The 23,158-nt window shown below is 42.9% G+C and overlaps 2 protein-coding genes and 1 pseudogene across 7 annotated transcripts in view; 1 reads left to right on the plus strand and 2 right to left on the minus strand.

Annotated features, from left to right (window-relative positions):
• Window positions 1-10,472, minus strand: part of TIMELESS (timeless circadian regulator) — a 27,061-nt gene extending 16,589 nt beyond the window's left edge. For 2 of the 6 annotated variants that reach the window (XM_039865654.1, XM_039865653.1), the window contains exon 1: window positions 10,351-10,472. The gene's annotated coding sequence lies outside the window, so the exon portion shown is untranslated. Of the gene's footprint in view, window positions 1-2,234; window positions 2,273-10,350 lie in introns of all 6 variants that reach the window. The other 4 variants (XM_039865649.1, XM_039865652.1, XM_039865648.1 and 1 more) reach the window with 4 other exon arrangements.
• LOC120605142 (uncharacterized) lies at window positions 4,411-4,526 on the plus strand (annotated as a pseudogene).
• A 960-nt stretch (window positions 10,473-11,432) lies between the features above and the next one.
• Window positions 11,433-23,134, minus strand: MIP (major intrinsic protein of lens fiber). Its single transcript, XM_039865693.1, has 6 exons — window positions 22,801-23,134; window positions 19,806-19,849; window positions 14,854-16,493; window positions 14,201-14,365; window positions 13,689-13,769; window positions 11,433-12,322 (listed from the first exon to the last, which is right to left on the minus strand). Exons 3-6 carry the CDS (start codon window positions 15,211-15,213, stop codon window positions 12,137-12,139), a joined length of 792 nt encoding a protein of 263 aa, XP_039721627.1. The 5' UTR covers window positions 15,214-16,493; window positions 19,806-19,849; window positions 22,801-23,134; the 3' UTR covers window positions 11,433-12,136.
• Window positions 23,135-23,158: the final 24 nt, after the last annotated feature.

The raw sequence follows: 23,158 nt of genomic DNA on the forward strand, positions 1-23,158 counted from the left end.
AGCATGAGCTTCCCTCTCTCTTAAAATTGCCAGACCCAGTGCCCCTCCACCTCCCACAGCCTTTCTACATCCACTGTTACAGCTCTACGTACCACAAGAATTAAGAAAATTCAGCTTTCACCATACACTGATTCCACTTAGGATCTGATCTACCCTAGGAGCCTGGAGGCTTCTGAGGCACTCTCCTCCCTTAAGTTACTCTTAAGTTTTGGTAATCTTTGTAGAAGCCAGCGTCTAACAGAATGGGTGAGAAAAAGAGGTAAATAGGAACTGGTTAAATTCCCAGAACCATCTTCCTTTTCTGAAGCATACCACCTTCTCATTAAGATTCCTAAATCCTCATCAGATAATCAAGTAAGCACAGCTCCAGAACCTTGGATGTTTTGGAACCTAACAATAATAACACAGACGCACACGAACACGTTATATTCACTAACCTGTTCCCGTGGAAAATCGGGAATATCCATCGATCCCGTCCCCTTGGCATAGTCAGCCATGCTATTCTCAGCTGTGGCAGCTTCCTCTAAAAGACCTGTTCCACACCTACCTCTAGCCCCTGATTCCACCCTGGTTCCACCCCCCAGGAAATGGGTAATGTCCAAAGGACTAAGGTGTAATGCCTGATGTTATCTCCTGGCTTTGATGTAACTGGTCTACTTCTCTAAGCTGCCTGCTCTCCCTTTACCCCCACCCGCTGCCAATCTACTTTCTGACCCCTCAGTACAACAAGAGTGAGCTAGTAAAACACTCACTGAAAAACTAGGAAGACTAAAGGGAGACTTCCCTTCGCTGCCCTTTCTCATGGGACTTGCAGATCCCAGGACCGGGGTGACCTCTGACTCTCTTCAAAGATACATTCACCTTTTTCAGACTACTAGTGTGTATACATATGCATTCTCTCTCTCTCTCTCTCTCTCTCTCTCTGACACACACACACACACACACTGAAGGGCTTCTGTGTCTGCACCCTCCAAGTGGCAGCCTAAGAAGCTGACAAAAACAGAAAGCAGAGCTGGCTATAAAGATGCTGAATTTGCACAACTTTAAAATAAGCCACAGCATCACACTGTGGCATTAAAAAGGGTGAAATGATAAAGTCTTCTAATAGCAGAGAGAAAGCCATGTCTGGAAGGGTCCCTGACATTCTCCCAGCTTCCCTCCTCTATAGCAGACTAATTCTAAGTAAACATTAAATATTTGTAAAATTGACCCCAACAGAGCACTCAAACCTCTGTCTTCAACCCGTCACTTTACCTGAAAGGCAAAAATAAGAGTTGGCAACAGCTACCTGTTACCTGGCTACCAAAATAAGTAGGGGAGGGGAAAGCAGATAAGGAAGAAGCCATCCTTGCAGATGTGGAAAGGGAAGAGGTTCTGTAAGAGACCCAAGACTTCAAGTTCTAATCCCCTGCAATTTTGACAAAACCAGAGAGCAACAGAAAAAGCAGAAGAAATGAGTCAGACAACCTATTGTAAAGCTCGCAGGCCAGGGGTCATGAGGCAGGCTGGCAGTCTTGTGCCTACTCATTACCACTTGAATAAATAAACTCTCAACAGGAGTTTCAGCCTTCCCTGGTGGAAACACAGTTAAAACATCAGCCGGGGACAGAAAACTTGCAGTTCACTAAAAGTTACTCATCTAGTCTGTCTGGCCTCACCTTCTTCTCCTTATACTTATAAGATAAGACTTATAATTTAATTATCTGTGTTATATTTACTTCACACACCCCCATCCAACTCATCATTCTTAGATCCACAGCTTGGTTGCCTCCTCTGGCTATCTCCCCCGCCCCACCCAAGGAACATAAACATACATGTTCCAAGACACAGAGCCCCCACATGCTCTCCAAACCTTTGCTCAGTTTATTCCCTCCTTCTGTACGGTCTGCCCTTCCTTAAATCTGAAAGTTCTAAGCCTGTCTGACCTTCAAAATCCAGCCCAAATGCCACTCTTCCAAGAAGCTTTTCCTGATCACCTACAAAGCAGGACAGGATTTGATGGCACACATCACTCTATATGTACTTCCACCTCCAGCACTGAATTACTTTACACTATAATTACCCCGAATACATCTTTCCTCTTCTACTAAATATTGTCTTATGCATTTCTGAATGCATTGAATTCTTTCATATGAGACACATCCAGTAAAAACTCGTAAATGCAACCTGGCGTAATAGAAAGAACAGTACAATGGTCAGAAGGTGGGATCAGAGTCCCAGCTTCATTTGCCTACCTGTCTATTCTTCACCAAGTCAGTCTTGGGTTCCTCATCTGAAAAACAGGGGAAAGGATATTGTAGCAGCCATGGAGGTGTCCGCTCAGATTTCTCTTCAAGAAAGAGGTTGCCATTCAGCTGCCAAGAATGTGGCTAACTGACAGCACCTCCAGGATCGACCTCAGTCCTATTCTTCCTTGACAGCCCCCAGGTAATGACAAAGCACAGGGGTATATATATAAGGCCTAGTCATTTCTGTCCAGCAAGGACTCCTCTATCAGGCAATTCTTTCTTACTTTAGAGTTTCCCATTGGTTGAGACTGTCAGATCTGCCTTGTGGCTTGAGGCTCTCCTTGCCCCCAGTCCTGCTCTCCCCTCAATCTATCACAGGCACACTCCTCAATGAACCTCTTGCATCCCTAACTCCATCTCAGTGTCTGCTCCCTGGAGGACCTGAACTGATAAATACCTACCCTACCTCCCTTACATGGTTATTGTACTGTGAGAATCTAATTAAGTTACATAAAAGTGCATTCTAAATTGGGATGGATACTACAAAATTAAAAATCAGTGGTTCTCATGCTTTATAATTTCATGTACCAGTATATATCCCTCCAAACTGGGGAAACCATCTTATCATGACTGATAATAGGGATATTAAAAAAAAAAATGCTTTTAAAAAAACCCACTAATATCTATTAACACCATGTTTCCCAAAATAGTTTAATATAAAAAAGCATATATGATATAATCTTATTTATGTCCTATCCTTCAACGTACATAAACAAATCTTTATGAAAAACTCCCTACATTGCCTTTATTTTTCTCACTTCACTTCAGAATGATAGAAATGTTATTATAGACTAGTACTGTCCCTCTGACTGGCACTTAGGAATCACTGATTTATATATTCATATACTATTTATATAATAGGAGTCAGCCCAAAAAAGGGAGGCTCCATGATGATATTTCGTTTTGTTTATTGCTGCATTCCTCAATGCCTAGAATAGATCTGGATATATAGAGAATAGGGCATAGAGAGAGCATATACATATTTGCTGAATGAATTAATTTTGAATCAAGAGAGTCATACATTTTGAACCAGTAAACCCATTTCAGGGACTATAACCCAAGAAAATAATCAAAAAAAGAAAGAAAATCATTTGTACAAAAGCAAAAATACCTCTTCCTGGTGCACTCTAGTTTAAAAAAGGCTTTCATAGCATTATTATACTTTGAGTCTCGCAACAGTCCTAAGCGATAGACACAATCACTTCCATTTTACAGATGAAGAAACAGGCTCAGGGAGAGAATAAACACCCCATTAAGATGTTTTTAGATGAGTTACCTTTAATGGTAAAGACTTGGAGACAACCCAGATATCCCGAATTTGGAGAACAGCTAGGAAAACTTTGGAATGTCAATAAACAAAATAACATATAGAAACTATGCAAACTAAAATTCAAAAGCCTATACTAAAAAAAGGCACATAAGGTAGAATGTTCACAACAACCACATAAAAACGTGAATGATCTGAAGCAGATGAGGGATCTCAGAAATTACTTGTAAAGATGATATACGGAAGAGGCATAGAAACTACACAAATTGACTAATTTTAAACCAGGCTGTAGTCAGAGCCTCAACCGTGCTATGGGAACCTGACTGATCAGCCATAAGTCTAGAAAAAACGAGGAACCTACACAACAAAGGAAAATTCCTGCAGAGATTACTAACAACTATTTACCCACACATTTAATGTTTACCCAGACCTTTAACACTGCATATCTGTATCATGAAGGGAAAACAGGAAAACAAAGACTTTAAGCTGTGATTTTCATAAAAACTAAGAATCAGATATAAACCGACTTCCTCAAACACTTGGAGTCTCATTCTCTGACTGAGAGGAGACCATGCTCTGTCTATGGAACGTTATTCCTTCTTTAACAAACTTTCCCTTTGTCTCTAACTCTGGCTCATGCTTGAATTCTTTCCCGCATGGAATCAAGGACCCTCCCTCTCTTGGTGTAGGACTTGAGTCTCCACTTGGGGAGATTTGCCCCATCCTGCATCAAAAATACATCTTGTATTTAAAAATAAAAGCATTCAGGACGTGGTTCCACAGGGTAGTGGTTAGCACGTCTGCTTTACACACAGAAGGTTCTGGGTTCAGGTTCCACTGGAGCCACGGTCCATGGTCTACAGCCATGCCACCCTGAACAAGCCCAAGGTCTGATCTTGGAAGCTAAGCAGGGTCGAGCCTGGATAGTACTTGGATAGGAGACCACCTAGGAAGACCAGGTGTTGTAGGCATAAATAATAATAAAAAATAATAAAAGAAAATTTAATACATTCACTATTTTTCATTCTTTTGGTGAAATGGTACTTTTCAATAAAAATAGCAAAGGTAGCCACTGCTGTTTTCCCAAATTCTCCCTCCTATCCCCTTTCCTAGCCCAAAGGTCTCCTTTCCAACCCTCCTTCAGAAATAATGAAGCAGGCGGGCTGGGGGAACTGAGAGTTATTGTTCAGTGCTTGTATCCACAGAGATGCAGAAACTTCTCTCAAAGCCTACAGTCTCCTTTGGTCTCCTTCCCTAGCTGTTAGTCTTTGTGTTTTTTATCTCCCACAGTAAATGAGTTTTGAAACAGCCCAAACTCTTATATTGCTGTGAACATCAAAGGTTAACCCAGAGAGACAGACAAGAGAGTGACAATCTCACTATAGTCACCTCCACCAAGTTCTTTCCTCCTACAAAGAGTGAAAAGGAAAAGCCACATGTGCTATTTCCAGACAACAGGACACAAGAGATACATATAAGCCTATAATTTCTCTGTTCCATTCAGAGAATTTTATTCCACCTCCTGAGTTTTCTACTTTGAAAAGAATTCCCCCTAAGCCGCCTCTTTCACTCATGAAGCAAAACAGGAAAACCAAGAACCAAGAAAAAAGAAATGCTCTTTTATTATTTTTTTCACTGATAAACTCCTGGATAGGTTTGGTTTTGTTTTAAAATACAGACTGTTGTAATGTAGTAATTCTTAAACTTCTGGATTTCATGAGTAGGTCTTTATTTATTTAGAGACTCACATAAGGTTCCAACTTTAAATTTTGTGACAAGAGCACCACCCCGCAAAAAGTCCTTCCCACACTCATATATTGCTGAGGTGGGACTGTAAAAAGTGCAGCTGTAGGAAATAGTTTAGCAGTTCCTCAAAATGTTAAAGAGTATTCGCATGACCCACAATTCCATTCTTAGGTATATATCTGCGAGAAATGAAAAGTGCATCCACACAAAAACTTGTACATGAGTATTTATAGCAGCATTATCTATAAGTCAAAACGTGAGAAAACAAATGTCCATCATCTGATGAACATATAAACAATAAGTGGCATAGCTATACAATGGAATATTATTTGACAATAAAAAGAAATGGAGTACTGATATATGCTACGACATGGATAAAACTTGAAGATTATGTTCAGTAAAAGAAGCCAGATACAAAAGGTCACATATTGTATGACTCCATTTATATGACGTGTACAAAATAAGCAAATCCATAGATATAGAAAGTAGATTAGTGGTTGTCAGAGACTAGAGGAAAGAGGAGATGGGAATCACTGCTAGTAGGTATGTACGGGGTTTCTTTTTGGGATGATGAAAATATTCTAATATTAGATAGTGGGTAATGGTTGTAAAACTATGAATTGCATACTTTAAAAGGGTGAATTTCATGGTATGTAAATTATGTCAATCTAGCTGTTATAAAAACCACCCCACACAATTGTTATATGTTCTATTTTCACTATTTAAACACTCAAAAAACTTAGGACAAAATCTCAGGATAAAGTATAGTCTTTTAAATTTGATCAATTTGATTTTAAGAAGAAACTAATTACACTGTATTTTCACATTTCATCATAGAGATGAGAACTTTGTCAAACATCTTAGACCCAGCAGATACAGACATTTAAAAGGGATGTTAGTTACTTTTTCCACTCAACTAAGTAGTTCAGATGAAGCAATATTCATCTGAAATTAACACTCACAGGCCTCAAAATTCAAGAACCAAAGGAAACAAAGGATAAAATATCAAATATCTTTGCAATTCAAAAGAGGAAATTCACTTCTTGAAAACAAAATAAAACCAAACAAAAAACTGCCCCAAACAAACCCTGTTTGAAGAACCAGCTTTGAGAATCACTAGTATGAACAAAATGACATTTGGCATTTGAATTAGTTCTGTCCAGTGCTAAGCTGGTGATCTTGATCATGTGGCTTAACCTAACCCTGTTCCCTTACCTGAGAAAGTAAATGGGGAAGTTTAAATGACATTATGGCAAGCAGTGCTGCTCAAAGTATGGTCTGCGAACCATTGCTGGTCCACATAGTTAGCAGTCTGTATCAAGATAAGTACAGAAACAAAGCATAAGCTTTTAGAATATCTCATAGCAATTTAACAGTGTTTGTTGAATCTGATAATAAAACCTATATTCTATATGGTTTTTTCATACAGAAAATTAGAAAAGTTATTTTTCTAGTAATGTTGTGCAGGTGCAGTGGTGGTATAAAAAAATTAGTTGCAGAAATAAAACCCACATAATATAGAAGAAACAATGTAAAAGACAATACATGCTCTAAGTGATATTGGGGGAAAAAAATTCTGAAAAACTAGGGTTCTATTCAGAATATGGTGGCCAAGGAGGTTTTGTCAGAGGAAGTGTGATTAGAACTGGACCTTGCGAAGGCTACATAGGATTCAGGCAGCTGAGAGGTGTGGTATTTAGGCAGAGAGCTGCCAGAGCAAAAGCAGAGGCAGTCACTATGAAGGGATGAGTCTAAAAGGAAAGTAATAGGAAGTGGAGCTTGAATCAGCTTTATGGGAAAATCTTGTCTTATCTATCAATTCAAGGATTTAGAACATAAGCCAAGGAGCTATTCACTGCAGATTTCTGAGCTGAAAAACAAAATGATCAAACTGGAGTCCCACAAAGCAGGATCACATAGCCTACTGTTGTATCACTACACATCACTCTCTTTGTGGTCTCGACCTTTTTCCTTTCACTGTACTCACCCTGCAAAAGATCCCAGCCTCAGACCAATGCAACCATCTGCTTTCTAGACTCTTGGACTTAAATCCTGACTCAGTTATGCTGGAGCAAACCAAACAATCCTGCATAGTGATATACAACTAATATTTAGTTTCCAACCAGAGCAGGATCCTCAAATCTTTTTAGTGTCCCTGGTCCCCTCCCTCTTCCCTTTCCCAAAGAACAGCTGTTTCTAACTTTTTGCTGTTATCCTCAAGCCTCTTTACTGCTTCCCACACCTCACCTAGCGTCTCTGCCCGCTTCCTCTTAGGAACAACTGAGGTCATTAAACATGACCTTGACTCTTTCCACCCAAGCCTAAAAATATACATATTTCAAATGCCAGCCCTGACTTCTTTGCTTCTAATCTAAGCCCTCCATTTGTAACTGATCAATCACTTTCTGTCCCTTAGTTGGGTATTCCCCATTTCTCATTTGTTTCCAGTCTTCTCTTTATGCCAGCCCTACACCCATGAGTTGCTCAAAGTTCTTCCATGTTAGGGAGGAAAAACCTAACAAAACAAAACCTTTCCTTGATCCCACGTTGGCTGTTCCTCTTCTCCTAAGTGCTAATGTCTCTTAGTTCTCTTAAACACTCTACACAGCTTCTTTGGGAAAACTCGTCCACTCCCACGTCTTCAACTACCATCTCTGAACCGTTGGCCAGCAAATCTGTATCTCTTGCCCCTCTAACCTCTTGTGATGCCTATCTGACGTTCCACTAATAAAATAACATTGTCTATCTTTATGTCTCACAGATATCTCTCACACAATATGTCTAAAACTGAACATCTTCCCCCCAAGTTTGTCTCTATTTCAATTTGGACCTCTCAGGGACTGATATTACCTACTCAGTTATTCACAAAAGAAATCTAGGAGTCACCCTAGGTACCTCAGGTCATTCACTAGAGCTAATTCTATTTGATTACGCTCTCCTATCTGGCCCCTGCCCATCCCCATTGTCACTGCCTTAGTTCAGGTCCTGGGTGTCCCTTGCTTAGATTATTCAACTGCTTCTTAACCTCTTTCTCTGCCTCAAGTCTTGTTCTCTTAACTCTATCCAAAATATGGTTACCAGAGCCGGCCATATAACCACCCTGCCTAAATCTCAATGGATACATATGAACCTTCATAGTGATTATCTCTGGGGAGACCTGGTGGGGGGATGGGGTGGAGGGGTAGTATAGGGTAGAAGAAATATTTCTTTCACTTTAGTATAACTTAAATTACCATTGGCATGCACTACTATACAAAACTAAAGTTTCGGTGGATCCCAATGCCTACAATATAAAGCCCTTAATGATCTGCCTGCTCTTAAGCTTCCATCTCAAGATAGCCCTGTCTGGAATGCCCTTCTCTCATCCACCTAGAGTCTATCCAATTATCTTTTAAGACTGCCCAAATGGTACTTCCTCCTGATTTCTCCATAAAGAAGTGACCTCTCTCTCCCTGGTGTGTGGACAGATTTCCATCATGGCATTTACAGCTCATGTTGCACATAATGCTTAAATAGATTGCTTAAAATGTCTGTCCCCCTCCATTAGTCTTAAATTCCTTGAGGGCAGGAATTGTTACTTATTCACCACTGACTTTTCAGACTAGTTACCGAATCAAAATTTATGGGGGGGTGGGGGGGTGGAGATAAGTGTGTTTTGAAAATGTGTGATTCTAACTCAATTCCCTGTTAACAAATTACACTAAAATATAAACTCCTCAGCTAAGTAATCATTGTGATAAGCACAAGGTAGATGCTCAACATAGGGTTTCTAAACGGAACTGAAGTAGAAAAGTCTCGAAGTTGAAGGAGGAAAGGTTGGGGCCGAAGATGTGGAGGCATCAGGACATCTCAGGATGGTGTGAGAAACTGTGGAAGGAGATAAGCTCACTCAAGAGCTCTGAGAGAGGTAAGGTAAGGAAGTCAGGTAGACTACTTTGTCACCCAGTAACTGCAGACTCATTTACATGTGTTTTCCCTTCCAGACTGTGAGTTCCAGACTGTGAGGGCAGGAACTCTGACCTAATCATCTCTATCCACTGGGCACTGAGCACAATGCACCATACATGTTAGGAGCTCAATATAAGGTTCCTGTGCCACAGATAATGGAAGTACAGTACTTCAAGGACACAAAGAAGTGACTACTTTGGCCTTAGGAGGGCTGGAAATACAGATTTTCAGAGGAACAAGTGAGCTCAGTCCTGAAAGAGAAGTGGCCAGAACTTCTAGTAGAAGAAACAGCAGGCACTCGGGCATGAAAGAGCACAATGCAGATACACCCTTTCCATGTGGCTGTAAGTTAAGTTCATAAATCAGGAAAAATTTTAGAGAGTTTTAAAAAATGAGGCTGAGGGTCAGGGCCAGACTATGAAAGGCCATGGACGCCCACCTACGGATTTAAGCCTGACTGTGGGTGGCCCAAAAGGAGTTTCAAATTTAATCTGAAATGGCCAGATTGATTTTATTTATAAAGATAACTCATGGCAGCATGAAAGACAGAGTAAAGAGAGACTCAAGGGCGGAAGCTTAAATGGTGGCTGATGGTCCGGCTAACAAACCCATGCGAAGGCTGTATTCTCCTTAAGACTGAGGGAAAGCAAGAAAAGGAATGAAAAACCAACCGTTCTATAAAAACCCGAGATTTAAGCCATGCGACCTGTGAATTCTGACAACTGCTGACCACCAAGCTGCAACCTGTTTCCTCAGGTCTGAACTGGATGGAGGCGTTCTGAAGTGGAAATGCCCTGGAATTTTCTGTTCTACTTCAGGGGTTCTAAGCCCCTTCCCATCACAGCCCGACCCTCGCGCGAAGACCAAACTGTGCGGAGTGGCGTGGGACGGAGGGAAAGTCCCCGGCGAGAACCGAACGCCATGGCACTCACTTAGGGTGCCGCACGGTGGGGAATTGCGCGTGCGCACCCAAAGTGCGCGCCCCGCCCCTCCTGCCTTTAAACTCAGTGGCGGGAAAGAAGACCCAGCATCTCCCGAGTGCCCCGCAGCTCTGCAGGGATGCAGTCCACTCAGAGCTCTCTCATCCACACATTCACTCACCCGCTCCCCGCCGGTCCTCAGGATCCCCGAGAAGGCAGCGGTCCCCCCACCCGCGGCTGCAGCTTTTCCCGCCACCAGATTGGGAGGGACCAGTCGCCTCCTGGTTGCGGGGCGGGGCGGGGCGAACCGGGCTGGTCCATGTGACCTCGAGCAGGCGGGGTGGTAGTTGTGATAAAGTAAGGAAAAGGGGAGCTGTCACAAGTACTGTTTTATCTGAGTCCATCTCCTACATTGAGCCAAAAATCACAACGCAATGAATTTTTTGCTGACTTAAGGTAATAGGAATCAAAACCCAATTAGGAGTGAATTTACAAACATTCTTCCCCTTCTCCTAGTCAAGTGGATTATTCCAAAGTCTTACAGGGTTGGTTAGAAAAGTTAGGCTTTATTTGGGAAGAAGTGCGGAATTGAGCTACAGGGAAGAGTGGTCTTTTGCGGGGCGGGGGTGTCTGTCATACTGGAAGTATAGGTTTAAAGCTTGCGAAGTATGCAGGAGGCTCCTAAAAGGAAGAGATCGACAATAAATATTCACTGATCAGTTGAGGATCTCCTCTGGCCTGTGCTGAGATGAGTGTATTTTGCCAACAACAAAAGAAGATAGGGCTCGATTGAATAATTATCTCCTGAATTATTAAGTATTTGAATAGAAGGAATCAATTTCTGGGATAGGAGAAGAGTTAGAAGAGATTTGCTGAAGATGAAAGGACAGTTGAGAGAAAAGTGAAAAGACACAAAAAAGGAAAATAAAAAACTAGTGATAAAAGCAGCAAAATGCCGTTTGAAGAGTGTTTTGATCTGCTCTAACTAAATTAAAACTCAGGGTCAAAGCCCATCCCTCCTACACTCCCACCCGCACCTCTGCCTTTGCTCCAGGCATCAATTTCCTGTTTTTGCCTTGGAGCTCTTCTGGGGCTTAAGTACCATCTGCCTAGCGGCCCCACTGGGAATGTCAGGCAGAACCCTTAAACTACTTGATTTTTCTAGATTCTAGGCTCACCCACCCCTTGTTTAGGTTGGGAGCTCACTGGCCCAGGCCCTCCAAAGAGATCCATCATGCCAGAATGAACACAAAACCCAGCCAATGGATGTAGACAGATTTATGTGGCTTTACAGAACAGTTCAAACCTCAGTGTTCACTTTTCTCAGAGCTACTTCCCCACCCAAGTCCCTGGGGCAAGCATCCCTGAGATAAGTAGGCTACACTTCTATTAACTTCCCTCAAACTTTTTGATACAATTGCATCCTGAACTGGGGCTAATACTTCTATTTCCTCTCTCTCTGCCCCTACCTGCTCTTCCCAACCCTTGGAATGCCTTAACTCCTTCACTTCTCTCCTTCTGTCTCCTCTGAGGAGTACTCCTTGCTTCCCAGCTCCCTCAGAAACCTAGAACCATACACTTGACTGGTCTTGGTTCCGTGTTCACCACACTGGGTTGGGAGAGGAAGGTGTAGGATGATAGCTCTTTTCCCTTCCTTACCTCTCCTGCCATGCCCCCAAACTCAGACATAGCCACATTCACTCACATTCATACGCACAATCATGCACACACATCGGCGAAAAGAGGTGGGATGGGGAGGAAGGGAAGTTTGCACCAACCAGCTCATGAATGCAACTTGAAAGATTTCACACGGCAAAAGGAAAAAAAAAAACACGCACGTAAATTAAAAAATAAAGAAGTACATGCCCCTCCCCACAGTCTCTTTCTTCATCCAGGGGCTGGCTTAGCCCCTCCACGTCTCCACGTAAACCCAGAAGCTTCCTACATTCTCTATCCAACTGGAGCTTTTATAGGGCCTGGGTCTTCAGTTCAACAGGTTCCCCTGTGCCCTCTGGTTGTCCATTGGAGTCACTGGGCCTGGTACCCTTGAGAATAGACAGTCTCTCAGAAACACTCTTGAGCCGAGGGAAGAGAAGAAAGTCGTAGAGGAGACTGCCTAGGCCCCCTCCAATGATTGGGCCCACCCAGTACACCTGTAGGAAGAGGAAGGGAATAATCAGGCTTGGGGAGGAAATCAAAAGCAAAATGGTTCTTTTCCAAACTCCATGGATAGAAAACAGGCATCCTGCATTTGGCACATATAACTGGGCACTATTTAAGGGGAAATCAGTGCTGGTTAGTTTGTTTGGTTTAAAACTAGCCTGTTCCACTGCCTGCACCTCAAAATTCACCATTTCTTTTCTGACTCATCAAATTATTCCTTTATCCCACACCTTCTTAGGTATATTCTACCTGTTGTTACCAGTTTACACTAGTTTATATATTGCTTTGAAAAAAAATTTTTAATTGTGATAAAATACACATAACAAAATTTACCATTTTAACCATTTCTAAGCGTGCAGTTCAATAGTGTTGAGTATATTCATGTAACATGTTGTGCAACAAATCTCCAAGACTTTTTCATCTTGCAAAACTGAAATTCCATATCTATTAAATAACTATTCCCCATTTCCCCCTCTCCCCGTCATCTACCATTTTGCTTTATATCAATGAATTTGACTACTCTAGGTACTGCAATAAGTGGAATTATACTGTATTTGTCTTTTTGTGACTGCCTTATTTCGTTAAGCATAATGTCCTCAAGGTTCATCCATGTCGTAATGTGTGTTAGAATTTGCTTCTTTTTAAAGGTTGAACACTATTTTATGGTCATGTATATACCAAATTTTTTTTATTCATTCATCTGTAATGGACACTTGGATTGCTTCCACCTTTTGGCTATTGTGAATAATGTGGCTATGAAAGTGGGTATATAGCTTTGACAATGTTTTGGATTATTTTTATGTTTGTCTGACACATGGCCAAACATAGCCAGTTTTTACTGAGGACTCATTCCACATGAGGTAAATATTTCACACGTAACTTTTACACTTACTTCTCATAACACCTCATTTTATAGTAAGGAAACTAAGGTGCAGAATGATTGAGTTCTTTGCCATAGTCACACATGAGGTTAGTAAAGTGCTAGAACTGGGATGAGATCCCAGCCCATTTGGGCTTATACACATCCTGACTTCTGAGAGTAGAAGTTTTGGTCTTCCTGTTCAGTTGTCTGTCCTCACAGTGCTTGTTTTGGAATCCAATAGACAGTTAGTAAAATTCCCTGACTAACTAGCAAAGGAACAATATGAGCAAGAGCTTCTCTTTCTAGCAAATTAATGAACCCTGCTCACACAGGCAGGCCAAACTCTGTGACAGCCAAACCCTGTGACAGCCTGCTTAGCTGAGTGCTGGTACAGCAGTTAACACATCCAAATGGAAAGCAGGAACCGAACCTGGAACCTGCAGTCCACACCCATCCAGGAGGGCTTCAGGATCTTGCCCCTCTCCCTCACTCACCCAGTGGTTGGTGAAGTTTCTGGTGAGAATGGCTGGAGCAAAGGAGCGGGCAGGGTTCATGCCTGCACCAGTATAATACATCTGCAAAAGACACAGTTGTAATTGAGCACTTCCCCCCAACTCCACCCCATTTTCTCTCCCCTCAATCCACATGCTCCTTAAGGCTGGCACCTTGCCTCCAGCCAGCAGCAAGTAGGGAAGGACAGCCACATGGGGTCCCACAATGGAGTGAAGGCACAGATGCTCAGTCTGAGGACAGACTATGGATCCACAGGCAAAGCCCACATCTATCCATGATGCATGCATTTCCACCTTGGCTTCAAGAAGGACTAGACACAGAAGTCACAAGAGAGAGAGGAATAAGCAAGTTTGATTCCTCTGTGCTGAGTGATACAGAGGGAGGTAGGTAATGTTTATATTTGACAGGTGAGCGGGAAGAACCCTTAAAAGTCAGGAAAGATTTTGGGGCCCTGGAATCCTTAAGTGAGAAGGTGCTCCCCTCTTCTGCTTACCCCAAAGAGGTGCCCCAGGGTGAGGGAGAAGCCAACAGCCAGGGCCACAGAGCCCAGGCGGCCATTCCGCCTCTCGTCGTATGTGGCAAAGATGCAGAGCACGAACTGGAGCGTCAGGAAGATCTCCACCGTGGTGGCTTGGCCCACACTCACCCCAGGGTGCAACTGGGCAAAGGAAAAAGAAAGGAGGCACTCGTTAGGAAGCCTCAAGACTTCCCAGGCAAGACCCTTTCTTAGAGCACCAAGTCCCTGGAAAGGAAGGATAACACGACCCCTTTCATAGTAACCGCATTTTTTCTTAATTTATCCTAATAATATTTCTTCATGTTGAAAATAATTGCACCCACTTATGCATATGCAGAAACTGAGGCCCCATAAGATAAAATACATTTCCTAAAGAACCTGTAAGGAGTTGGAAGAAAAGCTGGGACTGGAACTCAAGTTTCCTGATTCTCATTCCAGGGCTCTATGCCTTCCTTATCCCTCCAAACCACTTGTTGATCCTCCCCATCCTGAAATAAACACACACACACACACACACACACACACACACACACACACAAATGTCCCAGACCCCCGGGGTACTGATCCACCCATACCAGGCAGGAAGTCAGGGCATCAAGTTCCCTCAGCCCCACTCAGCTGACCATTACCGTGTTAAGAGCTAGGTTTCCTCGGACGGCAGGCGGGGTAACACTATACAGCACAGCGGCCCCAGCCACGGCTCCCAGGAGTTGGGCTGCCATATAGCAGAAGGCACGGAGTAGGGACATCTGGGAGCCCACAAGGAAGGCAAAAGTGACTGCAGGATTGACATGGGCTCCACTGATGTGGCCCACAGCTTGCACCAGCGTAGCCAGGGCCAGGCCAAAGGCCAGCGCCACCTGCAGGACATGCAGGGGTCCAGGGGCCCAACGCAGTGAGGCCCCCAGTCCAAAGAAGACATAGAAGAGGGTGGCAAAGAACTCAGCAAATATGGCCCTCCAGAAGGAGGCTGACCGCAGTTCCCACATGGCAGGGGGGATGGGCTCAATGCCTGGGTCCCTGATACCCCCCTGGCCTGATCTGGGTGGCCAGTCCCCTTTATAGAGGACTCTTAATCCCTGGGAGGGGCAGGCTGAGGTGGCTGGCCCAGCCTCTTAACCCCTTCACAGCTGCAGAGGGCTGGGCCCACTCTCATGCATCAGATAAAGCTGCTGGATTTTCCCCTCCCTCTTCAACTGGGAGATGAGCAGAGTACTGGGTGTGAAGGTGGGGTTAGGGTCAGGGCTGGAGAGGCTCTGAAAGGAAGGGACCAAGAACAGGGGGCCTCAAAAGAGGCTGCCTTTCTTTTCATGTTAAAGTTGGAGTTCATAGCCTTGATCGACATCTATATTAGAACGTTCTTCAACAGTTTGGAAGGTCAGTCAAGTTGAGTTTATTTCATGAAGTATGAGACTGTGCTCCTGGGGGCCTCCAGGCTCCTCTGAGCTGGCCAGGGGTAAGGGTGGGGGTGGGGTCAGGAGTGGGGTCCAGCAGGGATGTTGGATAACTGAAGAGAATTCTTTAGTCCTCTGGGATTAGAGGGCCTTCTCCCATTGGCTGGTTTGGGCTGGAATCTGTGGACCCTGCAGCTCTGGGACAAGAATAGTTCTGCTGTGTCTGGCTTTCTCCTAGCCCTGGGTTCCCTACCCCCAACCCATGCCAGCACCTCCCTTTCTAAACCCTCAGCCCAGCCTTTTAAACCACAGAGACAGATAAGGGGAAGAGGTTATTTTCCATGGATAGGCTGGGAGTGGGGTTGGAGGGCTGGGGAGGGGAAAAGGGGTTAGTAGTTAAATCTCAGGATCGGCTTGTACTTCATCTTCTTTAACTCAAAAAGTCCTAGCGAGAAGTACTGAAAGGAAGAAAACTGAGTCATGGCTATGAAGCAATGGGAGGATCTAATGCCTCTTAATATGGCTGTGATCAGAGGACACTAGGCTCCTAAACCTTGATCCCTAGGGAAAGGTTGGGGCGAGGGTGTCTGGAGAAGCAAGCTGGTCAAGGAAAGAGAAAAGGACAAAATGGGAAGGAAAGCTTGGGGAAAGAGGTTCGTTTGTACTCAGGCTTGGTTAATGAACTTGGAACCTAGAGGTGGGGGCTGTGTGGTGGTGGAGAAGGCAGAATGGGTCACACTGGTAAGGTCCACCATCTTTGTATAGTGGCAAGTCATAAAGGCCACAAGCTTATCCCGAGAAGCATCAGAGGAGAACAAAAATTTGAAGGACAGGCCTGCAATATTAGTGCCCAGCATTGGTCCCATCTAGTACACCTGTGGAGAGAGAAGAGGAACACAGATCAGGGCCTATGCTCCTCTCCTCTTCCAATATCCAGCTTAGGGATGGACAGAAAGAGTTACAGCTCATCTAACCCATCCACATGCAGGAAGAGTTGCTGAGAACAGGTCAGAAAGCACCCAAGGGTACTGTAGCTCCCAATTCCATGGAAGCAGAACAACCTATCAGAGGTCTTTAGAGTCTCTTGTATCCTAGAAGCCTCACCAATCTCCTAACTTCAGGCACCATAACCCCTACTGCATCTCATCCAGTGATACTCCCAGGTCCCAGTACCACCACTGGCTCCATTGTGGGACCCTATGCGCAGGGTTCATACTGCTTCCAGAAAAGGAGAGAGGATAGCACCTCGTGGTGTTAAGAGCAGAGAACTTAGCAATAGATACTTTGATTCAGATGTAGATGGGGATGCAAAGGTCCAGAATTAGTTATGACTGAGTGTTGGTGAGGGTCTAATTGGAATAATCACTTTGGACACAGTATAGCACCATCCTGTAAAGATAAACACATTCTTTCTACCCAGGAATTTCACTTCTCACTTATATACACAAAAGAAACTTTTCTAAACCTCCACCAGGAGACATGTACAGGAATGTTTAGAGCAGTACTGTTCACAATAGCAAAAAACTTGAAGCAATTCAAATGCCCATAGACAGGAAAATGGAAGAATAAACAGTGGCATGTTCACACAATGGAAAAGTATTCAGCAGTCAAAAAGACTGAACCACCACAGTGACTCGGAATAATAGGGATGAATCTTAGCAATAAAATATTTTTTAAAAGTCCCAAAAGACTACATATGGCATTATAACCTTTTCATAAAATAAAACAATCTAAAATGAAAATATGCTTTTCAGAATACTATAGAGGAGATGAAACTATACACACACACACACACACTCACACACACACACAGAGCAAAGAATGATGAAAAGGATTCAGAATGATGTTTACTTTGGGTTGGGGAGGCAAGGAGACAGAGTGGAATATTTATGTATATATGTGTAGATTTCTGTAAGTTGTTTGTTAAGGTTGTAGTTTTTCTGTTGAGTGTATGGTTAATAATGATGCTTAATTATTATCTAAAAAAAGCCTAAGTAAGTGGGAGCCAACATATATAGGACAACAAGGAGGGGAATGTCATGAACAAAGGACTATTCTGTGCACTTGAAATCTATAAAGGAGAGCAGCAACTAAAATCCAGGCTTTACTACTTTCTAGGTGGGGAAATTATCCCCTCTAGAGATAAACTCCAGGAGGGCAGTGATGTGTCTGATTTGTTCACAACTGCAAACCCTATGTTTGACACATAGTAGGCAGTAAATAAATATTTGTTGAATAAATTAATATAAGCTCTCTGAACCTCAGTTTCCTAGGGATCAAATAAGATAACATAGATAAAGGCCTAGTATATGCCTGGCACAGAATAAAACATTTAATAAATAGGAGCCATTGGATGAGGGTTTTATTCACAGGAATGGATTATCTCTAATTACCAACCCTACAGCCTCTTATAATAAGAGACAGAGGGCAAAAAGCAGCTAATTTGGTGCCTTTGTAGACACCAAATAAAACAGTTGGATTTTCTTATTCGAAGCTACCAACCTCCCCCTTTAATTCCTCATCAAATTTGACAAGAACTCCTTGGAGACCTGAACTCCAGCCCATTTCTTTTCATGCCAGCCTCTTTTCTTAGTGGGATGCCAAACTTTCAAACTAGAGATGAGCTCTCGAAAACTCACTTGAGTTTTTGCATTGATTTATATATAAGCAGCATACTCAATGTTTTCTATTAGCCATGTTCTTTAAAGAAAAAATGAAGCTATGTCTCCCTAGAAGAGTAGAACCCAGCCTTCCCCAAGCCCCCTGCTTAGTGTGGGTGGGGTTCTTACTGATGCCAGTGCTCCAGCAGTCATTGAAAGACCCACCACCAGGCTGCCTGGCCTACTGCCTCTCGTCACTGCTGGTGAGCCACAGCAAACATGGTGAATGCCAGCTGGAGAGTAGAGAAAACCTTCATGCTTAGAGCCTGGCCTTTATGACCCCTATTGCTCACCTAGAGGAGACCAGAGACTCTAGGATAAAGGGTAAGACACATAATCCCTCTCACTACCCCCAGGCTCCACTATCCACCAAAGCAGCTTTGGGGAAATGGTCTGCAGCAAGTCACCTAAGTTACTGAGTTGCTGAGCCTAACTCATTGGTCTATTGGTAGCATATTGAAGATGGCATAATGAGAAGATGCACAAAACAGGGTGCTCCTGTTTTATTCCTTCCTTAAAGTCTTATCAGCCATCTATCCTCATTACCTACCCAGTGCCACCCTACTCAAGGAGGGGAGCTGCGGCTAACTTAATTGACCAGCTGGGCGGCAGCTGCCTGGGGCAGGAGCTTACAATGGCTTCTGTTAACCAGAGGTGCTGACAGTAAAGGTAGAGAGAGACTCATCCTTCCACTCCCTAATTATCTTTATGAATCTGGGTTTGAGGAGTCAAAGAGGTAAAGAAGAAAAGCTCCAGGGATGATCTGGAAGACAACAATGATTGTAGGGAAGGCAAGGTAAAGATATCCCACTCCCTTACTAGAAACAGAGTAAACCAGTGAGAAGGTAGCAATGCTGAACTGGCAACTCGGCTGTTGGAATCTGCAAAGGAAAGTGCCTTGAGGACTTTTCTGGGAGTACAGGGGATTCCTGGGGTCAACATTCCTAGGATCATCCAGGACACATCCAAGTTCTTAGTCTTCCCTTCTGGTTAGCTGTTCACTTTTTTTTTTTTTTTTTTGCTATCACTCTATTCCACTCTTGTATTTGAGATTGCAAAAAATGTTTTGCTCTAGATTCTCTACCTTTCTTCTGGCCTTAAGTAAGCATACAAACATTTTTGAAATTTTTTCCATTAAGAACTACGAAAATGGAGAAAAAGGATTTATAAAATAACAAACTTGGTTCGTTATTTTAAATTGAGATTTAAAATAATTAATGAGGGGATTATCCTGGAGTCTCATCTATCTCTATACTTAATTGAGTTATCTCTTTATTATTAATGATCAGCCTTTCAAACTCTATATTCCTGGGCCTAGCAATCCTAACTTTACTCTCTCCTTCAATAGAGAAGGCCCCATTTCTCAGTTCCAGAGGTGCCATAGGGAGCATGATCCATACTACTAGGGTGCAAATGAGTCTATAAAGCTCAGGGAATCTTCATGCAGAGTTGTCTTATTTCATTTCTCCACAGTGGGTCCCACGTGATTACTATAACCACCTCTGAAGTTGTCCAGGAATGACTCACCACCTTTCTGAAGCAACTTCTTAGCCAACCCATATCATCAGGACCTAAAAATTAACCCAGGTTTGAGTTCCATAAAAATATTTACTTTGTTGTATATACAGGATTGTATGAGGACCAAATGAGATATGCCCAAGTAATACACACGTTAATTGCCCTAAATCAAAGTGTAAATGAACTGATTCATGAATTAATCAGATATAAACATAATTTATGATTATCAAGCATTGAACATCTCTAGCAATTACAATGTGGTTGAGTAGAGACATGGTACTGAGGGGCTGGGTAACCATCCACCTTTGCTTCCACCATGTGGAATCTCTATCCCAGCTCCATACTCAGAATGCCAGGTCAGCATGTAACCCAGCTCCATTGTGTGGACAGTTTCTGTAGGACAAAGGCCCCAGCGTAGCACAAGCCAGGCTAGCAGCCCCTTTGGCTAGCTTCTGAGGGCCCCCCTTCTCTCTCTTTCTCTGGTTATGCTTTGCTGACTGCTGACTTCTGGCAAAGTCCAGAACGATCCCCAAGCTCTGAGCACATCATCTCTCTCCCATCCATAGTTAAGGGCTCCAATTAGCACTTAGATCAGGCCAGGGCCCCTATGTTAGAAATGGGGGGAAATCCAAGAAACAGAGTGAAAAATAGATCGGTCCATCCTGTTCTTGCCTCCTTCTCCCCTTCTTTTTCTACAGAGTCAGGTACAACCCCAAGCCAGGCCGACCAATGCTCACTATGGGTCAGGTCCTAATCTAAGTACTTCGTGTCATCTCAGGTAATGGGATTCCCTAGGACTGCACTTCAGTTTACTCCCACTTATTCTAGTTTACACCCTCTCCTTGAATGACTTCACCTATGCCCACTTCTCCCTTGAAATTTATGTCTATATATGTACAGAACATTTCACCTGGGTATTCAATAGACACCTCAAATTCAGCCTGCCCCAAACTGAACTATCTTCCTCCCATCAAAATATGCTTTTCCTTCTGTATCCCCTCATTAAGTCAGAAACCTATACATCAGCTTTCCTTCTCTCATCCTCTCACTCCCACTAAGCTCCATCAATTTTTCTTCTTAGTTTGAGCCCACACTGTGTCTCATCTGAGATCTCTAGTGCCCTCGGACCCTGTTTGACCATTTCTAGTCTTATCCTCTCCAATTCATTCTCTATGTTGCTGCTAGCTTTATCATTACAAAAGTACCCTAATTTGCCATTTCCCTGTGTTCCCTTCAACGGCTCTTGAATGCCTGAAAGACGTTCTTATCATGGCATACAGGCCTCTTCATAATCCAGCCTCAGCTTTTCCAAACTCTCTCCTTATCTCCCCAGCATTAGATTCAGGCAATATTATGCTTCTTATGGTTCCTCAAACACCCCACTCTGTTTCATAATCCAGTGCTTTAGCCTAAGCTGTCTCCTATACTTTGAATGCCTTTTCCCATTTTTGTCTGTCAAGTAAAATTCTATCACTTCCTAATTATTATGCATGGAAATGTTAAGAATTAATTACTTGTTCATTAGCAATGAGCAGATAAATTATCTGAATGATGTAGGTGAGTTTATCAGATGGATAGTCAGCCTGTAAAAGTGAAGTAATGAAAGAGATGATAGGCAAGAAAAACTATTTGCTCCAGCTCTCACAACCAGGATGGAACCAAAAGGAGAAATCCTACAGAAACACAATCCTGGAACTTTCCTCTCATTATTACCAAAATGCAAAGTACCTACAGAGCAGGATTTTTCTGAAGGAAATCTCTCCTCCCTTTGCTCCTAGGTTTAGAAGGAAAAGAAACCTTTTCTCACACTTTAAGCGGGATTTAAAAGGCTGGGCCAGGTTGACCCCTGGTGGAAGGAATGAGCCACTGCACTCCAAGAATGTGGGCACAACACTCCCTTCAGAGTCATTCTTTCATTCATTCAAAAACAATGAACACTTAACTCTGTACTACTGGGAATACTGAGGCCCTGGGGCACAGAGAACAAAGGATTTAATGCCCATTCTTATAAATTCACCATCTAATGTGTGAGCTAAGTAGCTGGGTAGCTACAGCTACCTCTTTAAATGTTCCCTTGGAAGCACAGGGGAGAATGGGAGACCACATAGAAGGCCAATGCAGTAGTCCAAGGGAGAAATAAGATGATAGGGATTTAGTGACAATCATATATGTGAGATGAGGGAGACAAAGAAGTCAGAGACTTCCAGGTTTCTGGCCTGGGCAACTGGCTGATTATGGGTTGCAGCTCATAAAGTCAGGGAATCCAGGACGTTTCTTTAGGAAAAGGTAGCTTAGTGTATGTATCCTGTTGCAGCTGCCAATGTTCTCAACTATCTCCCCAATGGACTGTAGACCTTCGAAAAGAGGGATTGTGTTTTATGAGAAAAAACGAAGGTAGATGGCAGTTATATCATGTAAAGCCTTAGATCATGCGAGAGAATTTGACAAACACATTTAAAGATTTAAGTTGGGGAGTGGCATGATCATATTTGTGATTTAGAAATATCCCTGACTGTAATGTGGACACTGGATTAAAGCAGACGGATGGAAATTGGGAGACAAGGTTAGAAGCCACCCCATTAGAAAGAGAAAGCCTCAATTGAGGCCAAGGATGACAGTGGCCTGAATTGGTGCCACCTCCATAGGAACGGTGGTTGGAACTCTGGGTTGTGGGAAGAGTTTTTCTTTAATTTTTTAGGCCCTTAAGGATCTAAAATAACTTTGAGGGATAGGAGCATGGAGATGGGATGTTGATATTGGGCAAGCCAGCAGAACCTTGATAAGCACACTGACTGAAAAATTGAAAAAGCAGGGATGTAGCACCTCAAGCAGATGAGAATGTTAAATGTAGGCCCTCCATAATCAACTATCTCACACCTGTTCCACTCTAAACCAAAACAGTGATACTTTCGGTTAAGCTGGAAAAATCGAATATTGAATTAACCACTCTATTCTCAGACCTGAAAATACAAAACCAACATTTACAGTATTTAATATTACTTACCCACTGGTTGCTATTTGTCAACCTGTATTCTAGACTATTCTCTCATTTAATTGTCACTAAAGTCTGACAGCTAGATATTTTTCTTGTTTTATAAGACCACTAAGGTTCAGAGAACTTAGGTGATTTATCCAAAGCTACACAGCGGAGACGGGTTAGAATCCAATTATTGTTTAATTCTGAAACCACCTTTAACTATTTTGTTAAACCATTTCTCTAAAGGTCCTATTTAGTTAAAATGTAAGAAGCATTCTTTTCCGCAAAAAAAAAACTGAATAAACTGTAACAGCCACCACCGGAACCAGAGCGGAACTCCTAAAAATGGCGGCTCCCTGCTGGGCCCTGGCCCCCTTACGTCATC

Source organism: Pteropus medius, unplaced genomic scaffold (genome assembly GCF_902729225.1).
Source record: "Pteropus medius unplaced genomic scaffold, Ma_sr-lr_union100, whole genome shotgun sequence".
Taxonomy (NCBI): domain Eukaryota; kingdom Metazoa; phylum Chordata; class Mammalia; order Chiroptera; family Pteropodidae; genus Pteropus; species Pteropus medius.